This window comes from Saccostrea echinata, unplaced genomic scaffold, assembly GCF_033153115.1.
Source record: "Saccostrea echinata isolate AGI-Se365-2 ecotype Australia unplaced genomic scaffold, CSIRO_AGI_Sech_v1 ptg000009l, whole genome shotgun sequence".
Taxonomy (NCBI): domain Eukaryota; kingdom Metazoa; phylum Mollusca; class Bivalvia; order Ostreida; family Ostreidae; genus Saccostrea; species Saccostrea echinata.
This window is the reverse complement of record NW_026889758.1, coordinates 22,407,637-22,425,367: the sequence shown is the minus strand read 5'-3', so window position 1 is coordinate 22,425,367 and position 17,731 is coordinate 22,407,637. Positions and strand designations below refer to the sequence as shown.

The 17,731-nt window shown below is 32.4% G+C and overlaps 1 protein-coding gene across 2 annotated transcripts in view; it reads left to right on the top strand.

Moving 5' to 3' along the window:
- Window positions 1–2,837: 2,837 nt before the first annotated feature.
- The window catches only part of LOC133182040 (REST corepressor 1-like), an 18,833-nt gene continuing 3,939 nt past the window's right edge, over window positions 2,838–17,731 (top strand). Inside the window, exons 1-14 of one of the 2 annotated variants that reach the window (XM_061316746.1) lie at window positions 2,838–3,049; window positions 5,417–5,476; window positions 5,563–5,634; window positions 5,753–5,805; window positions 6,766–6,927; window positions 7,525–7,640; window positions 7,803–7,869; window positions 12,856–12,956; window positions 13,465–13,669; window positions 13,978–14,055; window positions 14,197–14,254; window positions 16,141–16,337; window positions 16,507–16,655; window positions 16,782–16,830. In XM_061316746.1, the coding sequence (XP_061172730.1) occupies window positions 2,944–3,049; window positions 5,417–5,476; window positions 5,563–5,634; window positions 5,753–5,805; window positions 6,766–6,927; window positions 7,525–7,640; window positions 7,803–7,869; window positions 12,856–12,956; window positions 13,465–13,669; window positions 13,978–14,055; window positions 14,197–14,254; window positions 16,141–16,337; window positions 16,507–16,655; window positions 16,782–16,803 (1,446 nt within the window). In that variant the 5' untranslated portion in view covers window positions 2,838–2,943 and the 3' untranslated portion in view covers window positions 16,804–16,830. The remainder of the gene's footprint in view (window positions 3,050–5,416; window positions 5,477–5,562; window positions 5,635–5,752; window positions 5,806–6,765; window positions 6,928–7,524; window positions 7,641–7,802; window positions 7,870–12,855; window positions 12,957–13,464; window positions 13,670–13,977; window positions 14,056–14,196; window positions 14,255–16,140; window positions 16,338–16,506; window positions 16,656–16,781; window positions 16,831–17,731) is intronic. The other variant, XM_061316745.1, reaches the window with a different exon arrangement.

Sequence of the window (17,731 nt, the reverse complement as noted above, 5' to 3'; positions counted from 1 at the left end):
CAGTGTTTTTCTTTCTTGTCACATTGTTTTGGGAAGTTGTCCCTCTCATTTCTCATTTATGGAAAGTCTAATTTTTTTCCTACTTGTAAGATTTTTTAAAGTCCTCCCTTTTTGAAACCGTTGCTACGAGCCTGAAATTAGTTGGACGCACTGTGATCGTTAGTCCTTGCTGAAGACACTCGCAGATTTAGAAGGGGGCAGCCCCATCCCTCTAAAATTAAATAAAATAGAATTAAATAATACATTTTTTAAAATACTCACCGACGCTGATGAAATGATTTTTTTTTAATGCAAGTATACTAGAGCGAAGTGACAAATCAGAAGTGAAATGACTTCAGAATTTTTCAGTAAAAAAAAAGAATTCGATAGCCCGTTTTATGAAGAAAAAAAAAAGCGAAATAAGTCCAACAAAAGAAATTGCAAGCTTTTTTTTAAATACAAGACATACATGTGTACAAGAAGTTCTCTGGTTTGTCAGCCTTTTTTTTAAGGACAGGTATATCTGATGGACATGTACATGTATATATATATATGTCAAAATGCAGTTTATAAGGTAAGTTTCCGTATATTGATAAAATATCATATTTAAAATGAAAATATTTGAATATAAGTCGTCCAACTAAAAGATGATACACATTATAAAAAAACTTCTTTCAACGATAGTTTCATTTTTTATGTCCCCGTTTTCGAAGATTCGGGGGCATATAGTTTTTGCCTTGTCCGTTTGTCTGCCTGTTTAACATTGCCCATAACTTTTGATTGGTTGGAGCTATGGCTTTCATATTCCACATGTGTATTTCTTGTGACAAGACCTTTCTTTTGGGTACCATCATGACAGCTTTGTCTGTCCGAATTTTCTCAAACAGAGAGCTACAATTCTGCAGCTACCATTATATTTGACCTTGGAGTTTGATCCACTCTTGCAAAATTTTATCAGACTTTTATCTTGGTCTTTACTTTTGAACAGTTGGTGCTAGAGCTTTCAAACTTCACAGGTGTACTTCCTGTGACTATACCTTACTTTAGATACCAACAACTTTGACTTTTTGACCTTGACCTAGGAGTTTTACCTACTTTTGAAAAAAACTTTAACCTTGACCATGACTTTTAATTGGTTGGAGTTATGGTTTTCATATTTCACATGTGTATTCCTTATGACAAGACCTTAGTTCCTTTGTTATACCAACATATTTGACCTCTTGACTTTGAACTTGGATTTTGACCCACTTTTGCAAAAACTTACCAAACTTTAACCTTGGTCTTAACTTTAGAACAGTTGGTGCTAGAGCCATATTAAGTCATGTTTATTTTCAAGTGAAATAAATAAGTTTAACCGATTTTAATTTTTTATTCTAAGTTTCACAATAATGTGATTTTAGGTGACGAAAATTTTTACAGATTAAGAAGGAGAGTTGCAGAAAGGAAGAATTTTGAACATCATAGAAAGTTTACAAATTCTTAATATATAGAAATTTATTATTTTCATCATTTACAATCAAAATAGGTCCAAAAATATATATACCAATCCAGGCATCCATTTTTTTTTTATCATCTGTCCTTAATAAGGAAAAAGATTAGTATTAGTTTTTTAAAACTTGATTCCGAATCTTTTTCTGATTTTCTGTACTAGTTACTTGCCCGTATTTTCTGCTTGCCATTTTCAAATAAAATATGGTTAAAACAAATATTCCTTTATAAAACTATATTAAGTTGAAAGGTGCTTTCTGTCAAATTAATATGCTGAAATGTTAATTTGCACTGAGTTTTACTTAGAAATTAGACTTCTTTTAGAAAAATCGTCAAAGAGTAACTGCAAAATTTGATTTCATTTTCAGTGAACAGAGGGATGGTGTGCTTTAAATGATATAATTTAAAAAAAAAAACTATAAAAACATGAAGACTAGTTTTTGTTCCTCGATCAAATCATTTATTAAAGTCGTGGTTTCGGGGATCATGGGCATAGTACATTAATAGCGGATAAATGTCAACATTAGATTAGAAGATCAAAAAGGAAAACACAATAGTGATGCATGACACAGGATTAAACTCTGGAATAGAAACATCCGTTGACGTTGCTTGATTACATGATTGTACACACGTGTCTTCGCCATTCGGCACATCATGTATATACATATCGAATGTAATCAGAAACTCTGACCATTCACAGTTTAAATGAATTAAAATAATAATACTTGTAATAAAATGATTTTTCCCCTTCAAAACATATTTTTTGTCGCATGGCCATTTCATTTGACTACAAAACGGAGTAAAACGATTACTACGGCAGCCCAAACGGGGCACAAAAGTGTTGACAAAAACGCCAGTTGAAGAAAACTAATTGAAACTATTTCCTTAATGAAATTTTTCCAATGCAAATATTCTTCATAATGAACACGCAATATCAAACAAATCTTTTTTCAGTGTATCTTGTATAAAAATTCTACGAACGATGTAGTGAAAAAAAACAAACCCGTCCTCTTGACCACTGATTGAAAGACTGTAAAATCAACATTTGTGATTTATTTTTTTCGTGTTCTCTCCCCAAAATTTCAAAACACTTTCTTTAAATTATTGAAAAAAGAAAAATTATACATATGGAAGCACAGAGGGCACGATCAACAATATAATGTCGAAATTATACGGTATTAACAAAATAAGTTCGGACTTGCTTTGGCGCATGAATACAAAATTTATCAAATATTGAATAATTCTAGTTTATATGCAAATTTAAAATATCATGATATCTGTAGCTGTATTTTCAGAATAAATATTACAATTACACATTTCTTTACTGAAGGATAATAAGGTTTTGGCATAACGGATATGGTTCTATTTTGTCATTGCCGGAAGAATTAGTAAGGTGCCTCAGAACCAACACTTTTGCAGAGACAAAGTGGGGAACGGATCTTTTTCTTTTTGTGGTCAATTTTAATAACCTATTTTATGATGGTTATGGCCGAGAAAAATCTTGTTGATATTAGGAATGGAAGACGATCTCGATGTTCTAGTCCTAACGAATCAGACGAAAGCAGCGATGATTCCGATCATGGTGAGTTGTCGTCCTTGTCAGCTTTCATTGTTTATGTTAAAGTGTTCAAGAAAATATTTTTTAGGTCTTGGCCTTCTTATAAAATTTGCTCTGCTAAAAAATAGCGATAAAAATTGATGGCTTAAATAATTCTTATGTAACAGTTCAGATATTTATAAGTATATGAGAAAAAACTTTGAAAAGTATATAATGTTATACATGAAGGAAAGGCAACTCTTGTACAGCTGTTGCTATATATCCCTTTCAATGTAAATTTTTGATGCCATTTTTTCTTCTTCTTGTTTTTAAAGGTCATTAATCATTGATCAAATCATTTAAGATATTTGAATTTCAAATATCTTGCATTAAGTGCTTTTAATTGGTAATATCAAGGTTGGGGAGGGGAGGGGGGGGGGGGGATAGATTTAACTCAGTTGAAGGTTATTATTGGAGCTTGCTGAATGGCAGATTTTTGTTTTACAATAAACGATCAATTCATTGAATTTTTATATAAAAAAATATAATATACACATTAGAAAAAAGACGAACAAGCTTGGGACCAATTCTTATGCATGCCAAGTGGTGGAGGAGTTTATCCTAGGACCTTTTCCGTTTTGTTTCTGAAACAAAACTGCCAAATAAAACCAGAGACATTCAGTGACCACTACACCATGAATAAAGTCTCTAAATGTGCATAATACCTGCCTAATCTTAAGCTCTTGGCTTATTTAATTCTTCTGCTTTTATTTTATCATTAGATTATGCTATTAGTCTATTACGCCATAAAAAGTTATCTTACACTTTTAAAATGTCTTGCTTAATTAGGTTATTTAGGATTTTTTGTTATGGACGACTTGCTTTTGAGTTCAAGTATGACTTATTAATGTTCATAGACAAGATCTGTAAAACACTGTCTTTATCAAGGGAACTAAAGTTCTCTAAGAGTGCAATGTAGAAAATGTTTTATCGTAACTAATATGGCTTCCAAACCTAAACACAGTGCATTCCAAAGAATTTGGAAGAGGAAGCAGATGTAAATTCATCATGTACTTAAATGATTTTAATGATACGTGATAGTAATACCACCAAAAGATTGAATTAGTTGTGATTGCAAGCTATTGACTAAATACGTCATTAAGAGTGAATAGTTAAGACATGTATGGGTGTAAGGATGGGGATATTTTTATTGTTTTACAGAACAGAGAATTTAAATTATGTCGGTAAATGATTTGAAAATAATTTTTTTCATTCTTAATTATCATATAATGTACAACACTGAGTCTGATTTAGATTATATAGAATCACAGTGAGACATTCAAAATAGGACAATATGAAGAATTGTGCCTATGTCTGAAATTCCACCAAAATGAGGATTCATATTATTCCTCTGCAATAAAAAGGGAAGGCAGGTCTGTAACAACAGCTGAGGATTGTTCATATTGTACACATCCTCGGTACAAGCATTAATTTTTCTTTGACACATCCAATGGAACCATCTGCCAGGCTACATTGTGTACATATAAGCAATAGAGAGGTTAAAGACCACCATACAGGAGCATTGCCAATAATGTCCATTGGTCACTCTTCAGTTGTATAAAAGCCCTACTCTGAATCTACAATATATCCCTTACAAATTTGGGGAAAAAATGTTTTTTTTTTTATATGTTTAAAAATATTCTATAAGTCCCAAAGTCTTCAAGCACTTCTTATTAACGAGTCCAAATCCAGAATTAGTTGGTCCCACATGTTGCTTCTGGGAAATTTTAACTCCTGTATTAAGATTCATGCTCAAGGTTGGGACTACACTTCAAAATAGAATTATATTTTTAAAAAAAGTTCTTATCTCATGAATGGCGTTTTGAAAAATTGTGTACCAAACGTATACTATCACTTCCAATTAAAAATCACATGTCTCGAGTTAACGGGTTCCTGCCTCAGGGTGGGGCCAAGATTGAAAGTGCTTAGAAATATATTTTGCTAACCAAGACATCTTGCTTAATTGTTCTGGGTACTGAACCTTTTAAAAAATGCAGTTCCCTTAGGTTTAGTATGGGATAAGTTGACTGAAAATGGATAAAAATTTGAATCACTAAAAATTGTAATATTTAAAATGGTCTGATCAAGAGCTTTGCTGAGACTACTTTTCAGATCTTGGGGTGAAAGGGCATAGCTTGTTTTGCTATCTGTGCAGTAACTCAAAAATGTATTGAAATGGGAAATTTCAAATTTGCACCTTTATTTGTCCCAAGGAAGAGCTAAGTTATTGTTCCTGTTGAGAACATGAGGTGTAATTTATTTTTTCTTTCCATGTAGAAATAATTTATATGTCATTAAAGGGTTTTAAAACTTAAAACAGTATCATTGCTTTAAAAATCATATCATTTTCAGAGGGAGGTGGAATGCGTGTAGGGAATGACTATCAGGCTAAAGTTCCAGAGTACAAACCAGGTCAGTTTATTCAAAAATAAGGAGAGAAAAGAAATTCTAAAAAATTATATGAATTGTCAAATTTTCTATCTGTATCTTACAATTAGAGATTAAGCCAGATCCTAGGAATGATGCCATCCTTGTATGGGCTCCAGCAATAGATCTCTCAGATGGAAAAGGTGAGTAACTAACTTTACTATTATTAGAATCTAATATTCTCCAGAAAAGTACATGTACTAAAAATCTCATAGAATTTTAAAATGTTATTTTAATTATTTCTGTTTGATTTGCTTTTAGTTGATGAGTATGTCAACATTGCAAAAGAGAAACATGGGTATAACACAGAGCAGGTAACATGTAGCTTGAAACTGTTCCAAGTGGTGTACATCAGATACAGACCTGCCTACTAAGTACCCTTCTGCTTTTGGCATAATTCTTCTGATTTTAAGCACTAAATTATTCTTTTATGCCATATGAATGTCAATTGTATGCTTTTAAATTTTTTGTGAACAAATATTGTATTATTAATAATTTTTTATGAGTTCACTTTTGAATACAACCTACAAATATGAAAATAATTTCCCAATTAATTTCCCACAGATCTGTATACAAACTTTATGCCTTCTCTGTAATTTACTGTTTCAGTATCGAGCAAATCCTTGGCATTGTTTGAAACTGTATCCAAGCACTTATTAAAAGAGTCCAAAAATACATAACACCCAATTGCATTTATAGGTTGAAATTGTGGTTGTTTCCAACTGAATGCTGTTGGTATCAAACGACTACATCTAAAATTAATCCCCACTCATATTATCTCCCCTCATATTTCTGTATCTTCTTCAATATTCCCTCAATCCATCTTTTGTTTCAAACTTAAAATATTTTAAATTCAAGATGAAAACTTGAATGTCACTTCCATTTTTGATATTTAAATGAATTGATGTGGTGGTTGAAAAAATGCTTTATTGTGAAAGGTTCAAATAAGTTTAGTACGTGGTGATCCAAAATGTCTGTATGTCTGCATTAACGATACATGTGTATTGGACTTTATGTTGACAACATTTTTCTTCCATTATTACATGATATAAAGCATAGAGGCGTATTTAGATATGGAATCACAGTAAAACATAAAAACAGGAAAATATGATGGATTACACCTTTATCCCTGAATTTCCACCACAATGAGAATTAAGATTACACCTCTGCAATTGGGTAGGCAGGTCTGCAGAAATTAAGTCACTGTTTCAACATTTTTGAAAAGAAGGAATTCCTCAGAAATTACAGTACAAATATCGTACTTATATTTCCAGGCACTTGGGATGTTATTTTGGCACAAGCACAACATTGAGAAGGCTCTAGCAGATTTACCCAATTTTACCCCATTCCCTGATGAATGGACAGTGGAGGATAAAGTTTTATTTGAACAAGCATTTAGTTTCCATGGAAAGAGTTTCCACAGAATTAGGCAAATGGTATGGACATCATTTTGTATTGTCATGTGACATGTATATATTATAGAACCTAATCCCTAAGAATATTGTATTTGTCATTTGTTTATTTATTCAAGGAGAATATCATTTAATAGATGGGTACTGCCCACTAATAAATTTCCCATAGGTAACAATGTTCTTTCTTTCCCATAACTTTTCCCATAATTTGTTTTTGAATTATGAGGCACCCTCAAAGAAAAAGTTGTCAAATTCTCACTCAGTGGTTAAAACCACAATGTCTAGACTCAATTTCTTGCAAAATTAATGTGTTAAACTCACAAAGATATATATAAAAATATAAAGGTAAAGGAAAGGAGTTTCCCTATTTTAGGGTATTGATATGGATACAGCAAACAATTCTTTCCTTTAAAAAGTATCTCAAATCAGAGAATGGTTTTCAAAGTGGAGTTTTCTTTTATATTTACCACACATATTTAGTAATAGGTGACTCAATAATTTTATACTGTTTGCAATTTAGGAACAATTTTGTTGCAATGGACTACTTTCTTTCTCTATTGATTAAAAAAGAAATAGTGTACCCAGATGTAGCATTTTTATAAAATTTTCCTTTCTCTAAAGTTACCAGACAAATCCATAGCAAGTCTAGTCAAGTATTACTACTCCTGGAAGAAAACTCGATCTCGCACAAGTCTAATGGACAAACAGGCCAAAAAGTTGAACAAGACAGGAGAGAGGTACTTATTAGCTCCCTTTAATTGAATCATAAATCATGAACTATTGACTTGTAATCCTTTTGAGATGTTCTAATTAGCTCCCTTTATCATCATCATAACTTGATTAACTACTCCAGTGCTTTGATAGGAAAGTTATTTATGTTAAATGTGTTTACCATTCAGTGATGAAGAGTCGGATTCCAATGGAAAACGCTCTGGTGATGATGAAGAAACTCCTAAAGAGAATGGGGTAAATTTGTGCATCATTGTTTACCTTTTTTTTTTTTACATTTATAAACCCTTTTTAGCTCACCTGAGCCTAAGGCTGAAGTGAGCTTTTCTGATCAAAGGGTGTCCTGTGTTTGTCTGAAAGCTTCATTACATAGTGTAAATTTGACCTTGCCCCTCCTGGGGTAGGGTTGGACGACTCTTTAATACTGAACTGATTTTTGCTTTTCTCTAACCAAAGTGTTCAGGTGCTGTGTTGCCCATTGGCCTCTTGTTTCACAAATCAGTTTGGTGTGGCAATCCTCAGATACCTCTTATCATTTTATACACAAATTTATATCATATACACTTTTAGAACTAGAATCTTCAAACCATATCAACAGATGCATCCAGGTGAAAGGTGTGTTGCTTCTCAAAGACAGGTTAAATCAGTCATAGTAACCTCATTTTGGAATAAGATGCCTAATTAGATGCTGCAATGGGTTGGGTGATGGGTCATTTGGTATTACATGGGTCAGTATAGACAAACATTTTATAACAGGTATGACAAGAGGTTTTAGATAGATAACTATTGCATCATTTTTAAAAAATACCTCTAAGCAGGGAACAAAATGGGGTCTCACCCTATATTTTCCTTTGTGTCTAGGGGTGAAACGATACACCTCCTTCACGGTTCGATACATATTGTATAATTTTGTCTCGGTACGGTTATTCTCGATACAATACATTTTGATAGAAGGAAACAAATTCAACCTTGTTTTATGCTTTCTTTTACTAAATCTAGTCACTTAATTTACGAATTTTTATTTGCAAATTGACTAGAAGAAATTGATAAGAATTTTTTGACTGTCAAAAATTATTTAACAAACTACTGTATAGGGGATTAATTTCACGGGTTGTAATTTTCACGTTTTTCTCTCCTCTGACACGATCGCGGTTTGTTGAATTCGCGGAATTGGTATATAATAAAAGTTACCTCCCTTGTCTATATATGTTTAATCCATAGCAAAGCTAGAACGACATAAATCAGCGTCATGTATTCACTTCACCAACCACAGGGTAGGTTTATATAAAATAGTTAGATTTAATAATTAATTGATGACTTTCCCATATATGCTATTACATGAGTGCATGTACACCCCAAGATCTTTCCGAAGGTATAATACATCGCGGCGAAAAACTACTGGACGGTAAAAAATGTGTTAATGTAAGTCGACGAAATAATATAATTCCACATCTTCAGCAAGTTCGATAGTTATTTGAATGATTTATAAAAACCAAAATGTCGATAAAAACTAATACGCATGATAATGCAGGTAACAAATACATGCAAATACACGTGGTAACATAGTTACGCAAGGATAATCAAAACCCTTGACCCACGTCTTTTGATAGAGGAAACATATAACATTGGTTATTAAAACAGTCTTTTTTTAAACAAATACAGGTTATTATCTGCTGATCTTAATTAAAGTAAAGCGTGATAATTAAAATAATTGAATGATAAGTACAACTCGTAATACTGAAATGACCATGTACTGCACGTTTATATACCTAGCGTAGTTCATAATGCAGGTAATAAATTTACGTAGTAACGTTAGATACGCACGGGTAATCAAAACCAATGTCCCATGTGTTTTGATTGATGAGACATTCAGCGTTGTCTAGTAAAACAGCTTCTTCTTTTTTTTATAATGATTACAGGTTATTATCTGCTGATTGAATTAAAGTAAAGCATGATAATTAAAATAATTGAATGACAATTATTTCTCGTAATTACTGAATGACAATGTACTGCATCTACGTATATATACCTATCGTATCTATTTTCAAATTACCAAATATAGCATGGAGGTTATTGAAAACTTATTCACTGTTTCTTGAATTCACGGATTTATCAACACCGTGAATATAGCGAATATTAACACCGCGAGTTATTTTCCCCCTATACAGTATCAGTCATCAAAAATTTACATTTTCTATACTTATTTATACTGAGTAACGTGTTTTACCTTATGCCAAACCTGACTGAATAACGATCCCGACTGAAAAATGAACCGAACCGAAAATTAGAGATTTTGCACCGTGTATCAAACTGAGAAAAAATACCGCGGTGAATTGATACCGCGGTGAACCGTTTCACTCCTATTTGTGTCCTGTTTATAACTGGATTAGCAATTTAGTTCATACTTCACACAAATATTATGTTATTAAAATGTGTCATGACTTTGACTCAGGGTCATTTTGACAAGTTCAAGGTCATTTGTTGGAAGTTTAAATTTCAAACAATGATTATTTGTGAACTTAAAGTATGTCATAATTTTGACCCAAGGTCATGACAAGTTCAAGTCACTCAGAAAAAGTGTAAAAGTCATGTCAGGTCCATAATTTTCTAATGGAGAACGTTGGATAGCCATATCTCACTTAAAGATTGTTTTTGACCAGAGGATGCATCATATTTTTTAACCAAGGTCATTTTGGCAAGTTCAAGGGCACACTTAAAATAAATGTGAATGGGCACTTTTAAACAAATTTGCAGTAGAGGGTATTATTTTGTGAGCTTGCTCACAGAACCCAGTCTATGCGAAAGTCACTGACCGGACCGTCGGTTTTTACCGGTAAAATTTGGTTCGGGTCGGTAAAAAAATTCAGGATACAGGACCAATTGTCCGATGAAAAATTAAGGCCTAAAAATCTGAATTTACATGTACATATGGTCTTATTGTCCACACATATCCTTTATTTGATCCATTTAGCAGTAATAAATGTTTTATTTCAATCTATAAGAATCCTGTCATGATCGTTTATTTCTAACTCGAATTTCCTCTGTCATGGAATATAGATCCATAGATAGCTCATACGTAGATTCATTTGAGCAAAATTATTTTCATTATTAAACAAGAGTAACTGCAATGAGTTACTTCAGGAAAGAAATAAGTATATTTTAAAGTGCATTTTAAGTTTAAAAAAAGTCTTTGACAATGTGTATTTCGTTTGTATGTGTCAGATAACCAGAAAAAGGAAAAATTGTTTTGAATTGTATATTACCTTTTATAAAGGAAAATTATTAATAGTAAGCTTGTACATTTCCCTAAAATAATTTTTTTATAATCTCAAATCTGGATTTATTTGAGGTTCAATTTAACAGTGAGAATCCCCCCTCCTTTTAATAGTCTCTATCATAATGATGTATGATTAAATTTAAAGAAAAAAGGTCTGTCTGGTAAGTAAATGCTTGGTCTGGTAAAATATATATTTTTACCAGACATTATGTCCTGTAAAAATTTTAGACTTTCGCATAGACTGAGAACCTCTAGTTCTGTTATGTAATAGATATATGCCGAATACTGTTCTATATGTAAAATTATCAGACTGTTTGAGGCCCGTTAGGGCCGAAAACAGTCTGATAATTTTACATATAGAATTGTATGAGGCATATATCTTACTTAAAACATTGCTATTTAAATGTCCAAAAGTTACCTGGAGGAGTCCGATAATTACCCAATAGGAGTTCAGGCATCAATAGTTTTCTACCTGAAACCATCTAATAAGTAGACAAAAGAAAAGAGAAAGTTTTCTTTTTCTTTAGACAGTAAAATCAGTGAGTGAACTCTTTTGTTTCATTCATTCATTCAAAGGCAGTCGTTTGGCTTAGCAGGAACTATGGACAGTGGTCAGGTGAAGAAGGATTTTTTTATGATTCGGAATATTTTTTTTTTTCATTAAGTGCGTTTGAGATTGATACAGATAAAGTGTTGGATAATATCTTCAAAATGCATTTAAAGTAAAAATTCGGATTTTTATCTAAAATTTTGATTGGATGATATAATGAAAATCTTGGATTTCAAAAGTGCGGTCATTGACGATCAAATTTCGTTAAATGAAGAGATTCGCAGACTGGTTCTTTATCAGAAATGGATTTAAATTGGCTTATTCACGGTGCTGTATCGAAAACACTTTGCAAAAACCGAATAGAAAGTGTTACTTTTGAGGAAGGTTAAAACTCCAGCTTCTTCTTGGATTTGCTATTTTTAACAACATAATTTCCTCACGTTCGCTTTCCCGGAATTTTTCTCCCTAAGTTAATTTTTGGTTTCTGGACAAATTAAACCTTGATTTCACTCTAGTTGTTGTTTTTTTACTGTCCGATTTTGTTATCACTGCCGTCCTATAATATATTATTGGACTGTTAATTATTATTATCGGACGGCTACAGGTAAATTTTTAGACTGCAAGAACAAAGGCATGACGTCACAGCAACGTTTTAAGTTTTGTTACAGTTCATGATAGTATCTAATTAGCAAATGTATAAATACTATTATTACATTTTATACAGTGAAATACAGTAATTTATTTATTGAAAAAAAGAGATATTCTGTCACAGTGTGAAAGAATATCAAATTGATGTTCTGTTGCAGTGTGAAAGAATATCAAATGGTTGTTCTGTCACAGTGTGAAAGAATATCATATAGTTGTTCTGTCACAGTGTGACAGAATATCAGAAGTGCAACAAAACTCGAGATTTTCCTTTCCTTCACAAAGAATGTTGTAAAAAGTATACTTCCTGGTCTGTAATAAGATAGCGAGAGTAAAAAAAACCCATCCTGACAGAGACTAAAACTGCCAAAGTTTCTCCAGGTATGTTGTTGAAATCAATGTTTACAATGTTTTCAATCTCACAATCGCTAAGCTATGATGTCTCATCTGCTCAACTATGACGTCACAGCCTGTGACACTGCGCTACAGAAAGACAGAGGCAAAGGGAAAATCAAAGAAAATGTAATAAACAGAAAATTCAATATTTTTGGAGTTGGATATGGAATTTATTTCACTTGTGGGACAATTTTTTTGATATTTTCACCTGTGCTTGGCACTCATGAAAATATCAAAATATCCTGTCCCACTTGTGAAATAAATTCCATATCCAATGCTAAACTTTGAATATCCTCTCTCTCTCTCTTTCTCTCTCTCTCTCTCTATAATCACATGCAAATATAAATATTTATAGAAAGAAGAAAAAGACACCTGTGGGAACTGTGGCATTCGTACAACTCAACTTCATATAACCCCCAAAGGATCCTTGTGTAACTCTTGTTATCAGTATTGGAGGTATTGCAAAAAATATGTATTGTAACATCAATGTTTTTGAGGTCCACAAAATTGCTTCATAGCTAATATATTAAGCTTCATTAACAGTTAATATACTAAGCTTCATTACCCTACCCCACAAGAAACAAAATCATGATGAGATCAAGATCACAGGGTACAAAAGTATTAAATCATTGTTCTATCTACAACTCTTAAATGGAAAAACATTAGGGGTATATACCAGAGATAATTGTTGCCCATGATTCAGTCAAACATAATTTGAACATAAATTTAAAGTTCAAAAGTGAGTTCATTGTTTATTAGATAAACCATTGCTGGCATTTATTTCTAAAATTGCACAAGACAGATGGAATTTTCTTACCACCCCTTTACATATATCTAGAATAAAAGTGATATTTTTTATTTCCAATGTCCGCAATAATTCCATGCAGAGTGTTAATTTTCCAAAGGGCTCATCTAAATAAAACTTTGATAGATAAAAATTACAAACTAATGGCTCTGTTTACAGGAGAACAGGAGTGATGCGAACAGCAGGTCCTAAACGACATGACCACGGACAGCATCGACATAATCCAATGAAGCACAAGAGAAAGCCCCCCAGAGGCATGTTCCTGAACTATGATGATTTACAGGTCATTGTTAATGGTCCTCAAGGCCAAGCCGAGGCTCTGCTGAAATCTTTAGATCAGGAACTGGTTTCCCTTAAAAGACAGGTATCATTTGATAAATAGAAAGTGTCCATCATATGTCATGGTTCTAGTCTGACTTCAAAAGGTGCATAACCACTTGATGTGAGGCAAACAGAGTACAGTGTAGGCACAACATATGATTTTAAACATATTGAATGAAGTATTAAAATGGTACATTTGACCCAATGTTAAAAGTGATAACTGTAAATGGACCTTAGTTTTAGACCTAGGTTGCAAGAAAGAAAAAATATGTTTAAAAAAATCTTCCAGAACATGATGACCAAATAATGTGCTCCAGAACCTTGGAACTGATTAAGTTGTGATATTTACAGGTTCAGAATAATAAACAGATGCTCAGTCTTCAGAAACACAAGATGGCTGCTGGAATTGATGATGTCAAACCACCAGAGGTAAGCAGGAAACAACAGGATACAAGTTGTCTTTATTGTCACATGTCATTTTTTTCTCCCATTTGTGTCACAATTTCATACTCATTTATGTCACATTTTTATACTGTAAAATATTTGATATTTTCATTTGTTTCTCTGTAGACTAACCCAAGAATCAATGCTCGATGGACAAATGAAGAACTTCTTCTTGCTGTTCAAGGTTATTTTTCTTTTGAAAATTTTGGAGACTCCATTAAAGGTCTAATATCCCTCTGTTCTAAATTTCATCAAAAAAAGAAATTGAAATTCCCAGCATTGATTTTCATCAACAACAAAAGCCTTAGATTCCAATGGGAAAAAGTATAAAGCATGAAGTGAGGCTTCCTTTCTTAGAAAGTAATTTGTTATGGTGTAAAGAAAATGTGACAGTGAAAAGAAAGAGCAATATAATATATTATCACGACATAAAATTAAAAATATTAGGTATATATATATAAATAAATTTCATTGTCATACCTAATTATAATAGAAAACATATTGAAGAGATGCTTTTTAAGTGGGGAAAACACATTGTATTCTGTGTTGGTAAAAAAAAAATGAGTCCATCATTAAGAGTTACCTTTTTAAATATTTTGTTGATCAACAATAAAAATCTATACATGTATATGGTGCATGTAAATTATTGAAATTTTTACATTTTTTACTAAAAGATAAACATATATTCTAATTTAATAACAGTTAAGAAAAGGGGAGTGTAAATGTTTTGGTAAAATAATATAAATAATTTTCATAATATTTGCAAAGGAAAATACAAGAAAATGTTTGTGTTATTAACTTTTTCTTGCAACAGGTGTGAAATATTGTAAATGAACAAACATTTGGGTAAATAACACCTGAAGAAGAGAATTTTTGGGTAATATTCTGTGGAAGTTATCTCTCCTATCAGAGGGTCATTACCTTTAATCATATTAAGTTGTATAAAGTACCATAAAGCCAGAGACTTTGTTGAGTTCTCCTTATTGAAATCTGTTCATTATCTTCCTTAGTCTACATGTCCATGCATGAACTTGTTACAGTTTTGACTTCCTTTCTAGAATATCTGCCATAATGCTCAAACTGACACAAAAGTTCTTTTTGGGTGATAATAATCTTGACATTTGCGTGGCTGAGATTAATGGTATCCCATGTAGGCAGCCTGTCAGTATAGGCATCAGAGTTTATAGCAGTGCTCCTTGTAGATTAGGTTTAAGTTTCTCCACATCATGACACTGTTGGTAAAGCTAGGGCAAAAACATCTATTAAAAGTAAGGCCATGGTTAGACTGATATGTCATGATCCTCATTCAAACCATGGCCCCCGGTGATAGGATGAGGCCATAGAATACTTTTACATAGAATCTTGAATAAAATGTTCTCAACAAGAACATCACATCAACAGACTAATTTCCATGAATCTTTATGTATTGCAAATTTAATTTTATTCAGATCAGGACCAGTAGGGGGTCAAGATGAGGTCGTATAGGGGAGTCAGTGTTTTTTTCATTGGATCATAGTTACCACAAGGGATAAACATTAATTCACAAAAAACATATTTTGTATATTGATTTTTTGGCTTGCATAATATGATATGTACTGATAGGTCTTTTTCCATAAAAAGTTCACAAAAACCAACTTCTCAAAAGTTAGAAGGGTTCAGTATGTTTTTAATAACTTTAGGGTTTAGTATAAATTATACAGAATTTTATATCTTTAAAAATGTAGTTTCATTTGTAACTTGCTTAAATGCTGTTAATTATTATCTGTAAACCATATAGAAGGGGGGAAAACGGTTCTCTAGGTTACTGTATCAGTAACTGACTTTGAGTCAAACATATCATGATATACTGTTGTATTGTTACACCACTTGTTATCAATGAGTATACATGTAACACCTATGAGATTCTGTTGTGTGAATTTTCCCTGCTGATTTAAAGTGCACTTCAGATCCTTTATAGTTAAAGGAGTCTGAGGACAAAGAAGTAAGAATGTAACTGAAGGAAATCTGTAATGTGCAATAATTCAGAAAAATATGTCAACTATTAACAATTTTTTTTTTTCATTTTGACAGGTGTACGTAAATATGGAAAAGATTTTCAAGCAATTGCAGAGGTAATTGGAAACAAAACAGAGGCTCATGTCCGTAGCTTCTTTGTTAATTTTAGAAGACGCTACAATTTGGATGAAGTTCTTGCTGAATACGAAGCAGAACATGGAAAAACTGACTCCTCAGACAAGCTGGACACTGACGAAAAAGAGGAAGAAAAGGTTTAACTTTCTCTTCATTTATTTTATACATGTACACTAGTCAGTTGATATTAATTCTAAAGATTTACAGGTCATAAAAAGTCGGTCTGTTTAAGTCAAATGACTTGGGTTTATACAAGTAAATATTGCTGTAATTTTGCATTATTTTCTTCTTAATTGATATATTTAGATGGAGGTAGAGTTAAAGGAAGAGGTCAATGGAATAGAGGACTCTACAACCAGTACTAATTCACCGGCCTCCTCTACGGCCCCTCCTCCCCTTCTGAAACAACCTCAGACCCCAGGACTCAAGGTTCCTCAGATTACTCAACAGTCAAGGTATTTAACAGTTTCTTTCATCTCTCTGAACTAGTTTGGTTTATTCTATATATTTTTTATGTTTTGTTTTTCCTCTTTTTGATGTGCTTTTGGGTTTGCTTTCATTTGTTTTCTCTTTTATATCAGCCCACAGCCAATGGAAAGTTGATGCTGGCCATCATTAATAGCCTACTAGGTAGGGAAAATTGTAGATCTATCATGTCATCACATTGAAATCTTCAGTGACATCAAGCATCAACTTCTGAAATATCTCCCATACAGATTTCTGTTATTTTTCTTTTTGTTTATTCTGACAGTAGCTGAGTCAGTATACTTCCTATTTAAACTTAATTTCTGTGCCTATTATTAATCTATGAATCTTTTTCTACTGTAAATATGACAGTTTTAGCATTAAATATGAAGTAATTTATGTCACACAGTACTGCAGACCTTATTTTTCCCATGTGGGATTTATTTAGGCTTTGTATATGGTTATAAAATTTTTGGTGGAAATTTGTTTCAATGTACTTAAAATGCATGAAGGTCATACAGTGACAATCCAAACATCAGAGTAATTTTCTGCCCACTAATTGAACAGATATTGTGATTTTGTAGAATTATGACTCTTTGGAAAAAAGTACGTTTACAGTATACATTCAAATTTCATGGAGAAAAATAAAGCATTGACCATATAGACTTAATTTCCATTCTTATGTCACAGTTTTGTGCTCACCTTCTTATCATGTAATTGTATCCTTCAAAGAACTTGGGTGATGTGTCAAACTAATTGTCAAGCATTGCTATGTAATGTTCAAGTTATTTTATATTGTTCATCAGGCTAGGATAGGGCTACAATAGGTCTCAGTCTACATGTAATTAATATGCAATCATTCCTATGTAGTGTTTATTAAGTCTTTAACCCCATGACAAGGGTGATATTGCAAGGCTGCAATAGATTACTTTGCAAGCATCTTAATACAGTCTATTTTGGATATATTAAAATTCAAGGGACTAACACATTTCTTTCAATAAATATGTGAACTTGGTCTAAAAAGATGTTTCAAAATCCTGATCTAGATTTAAAATGCATCGACAAA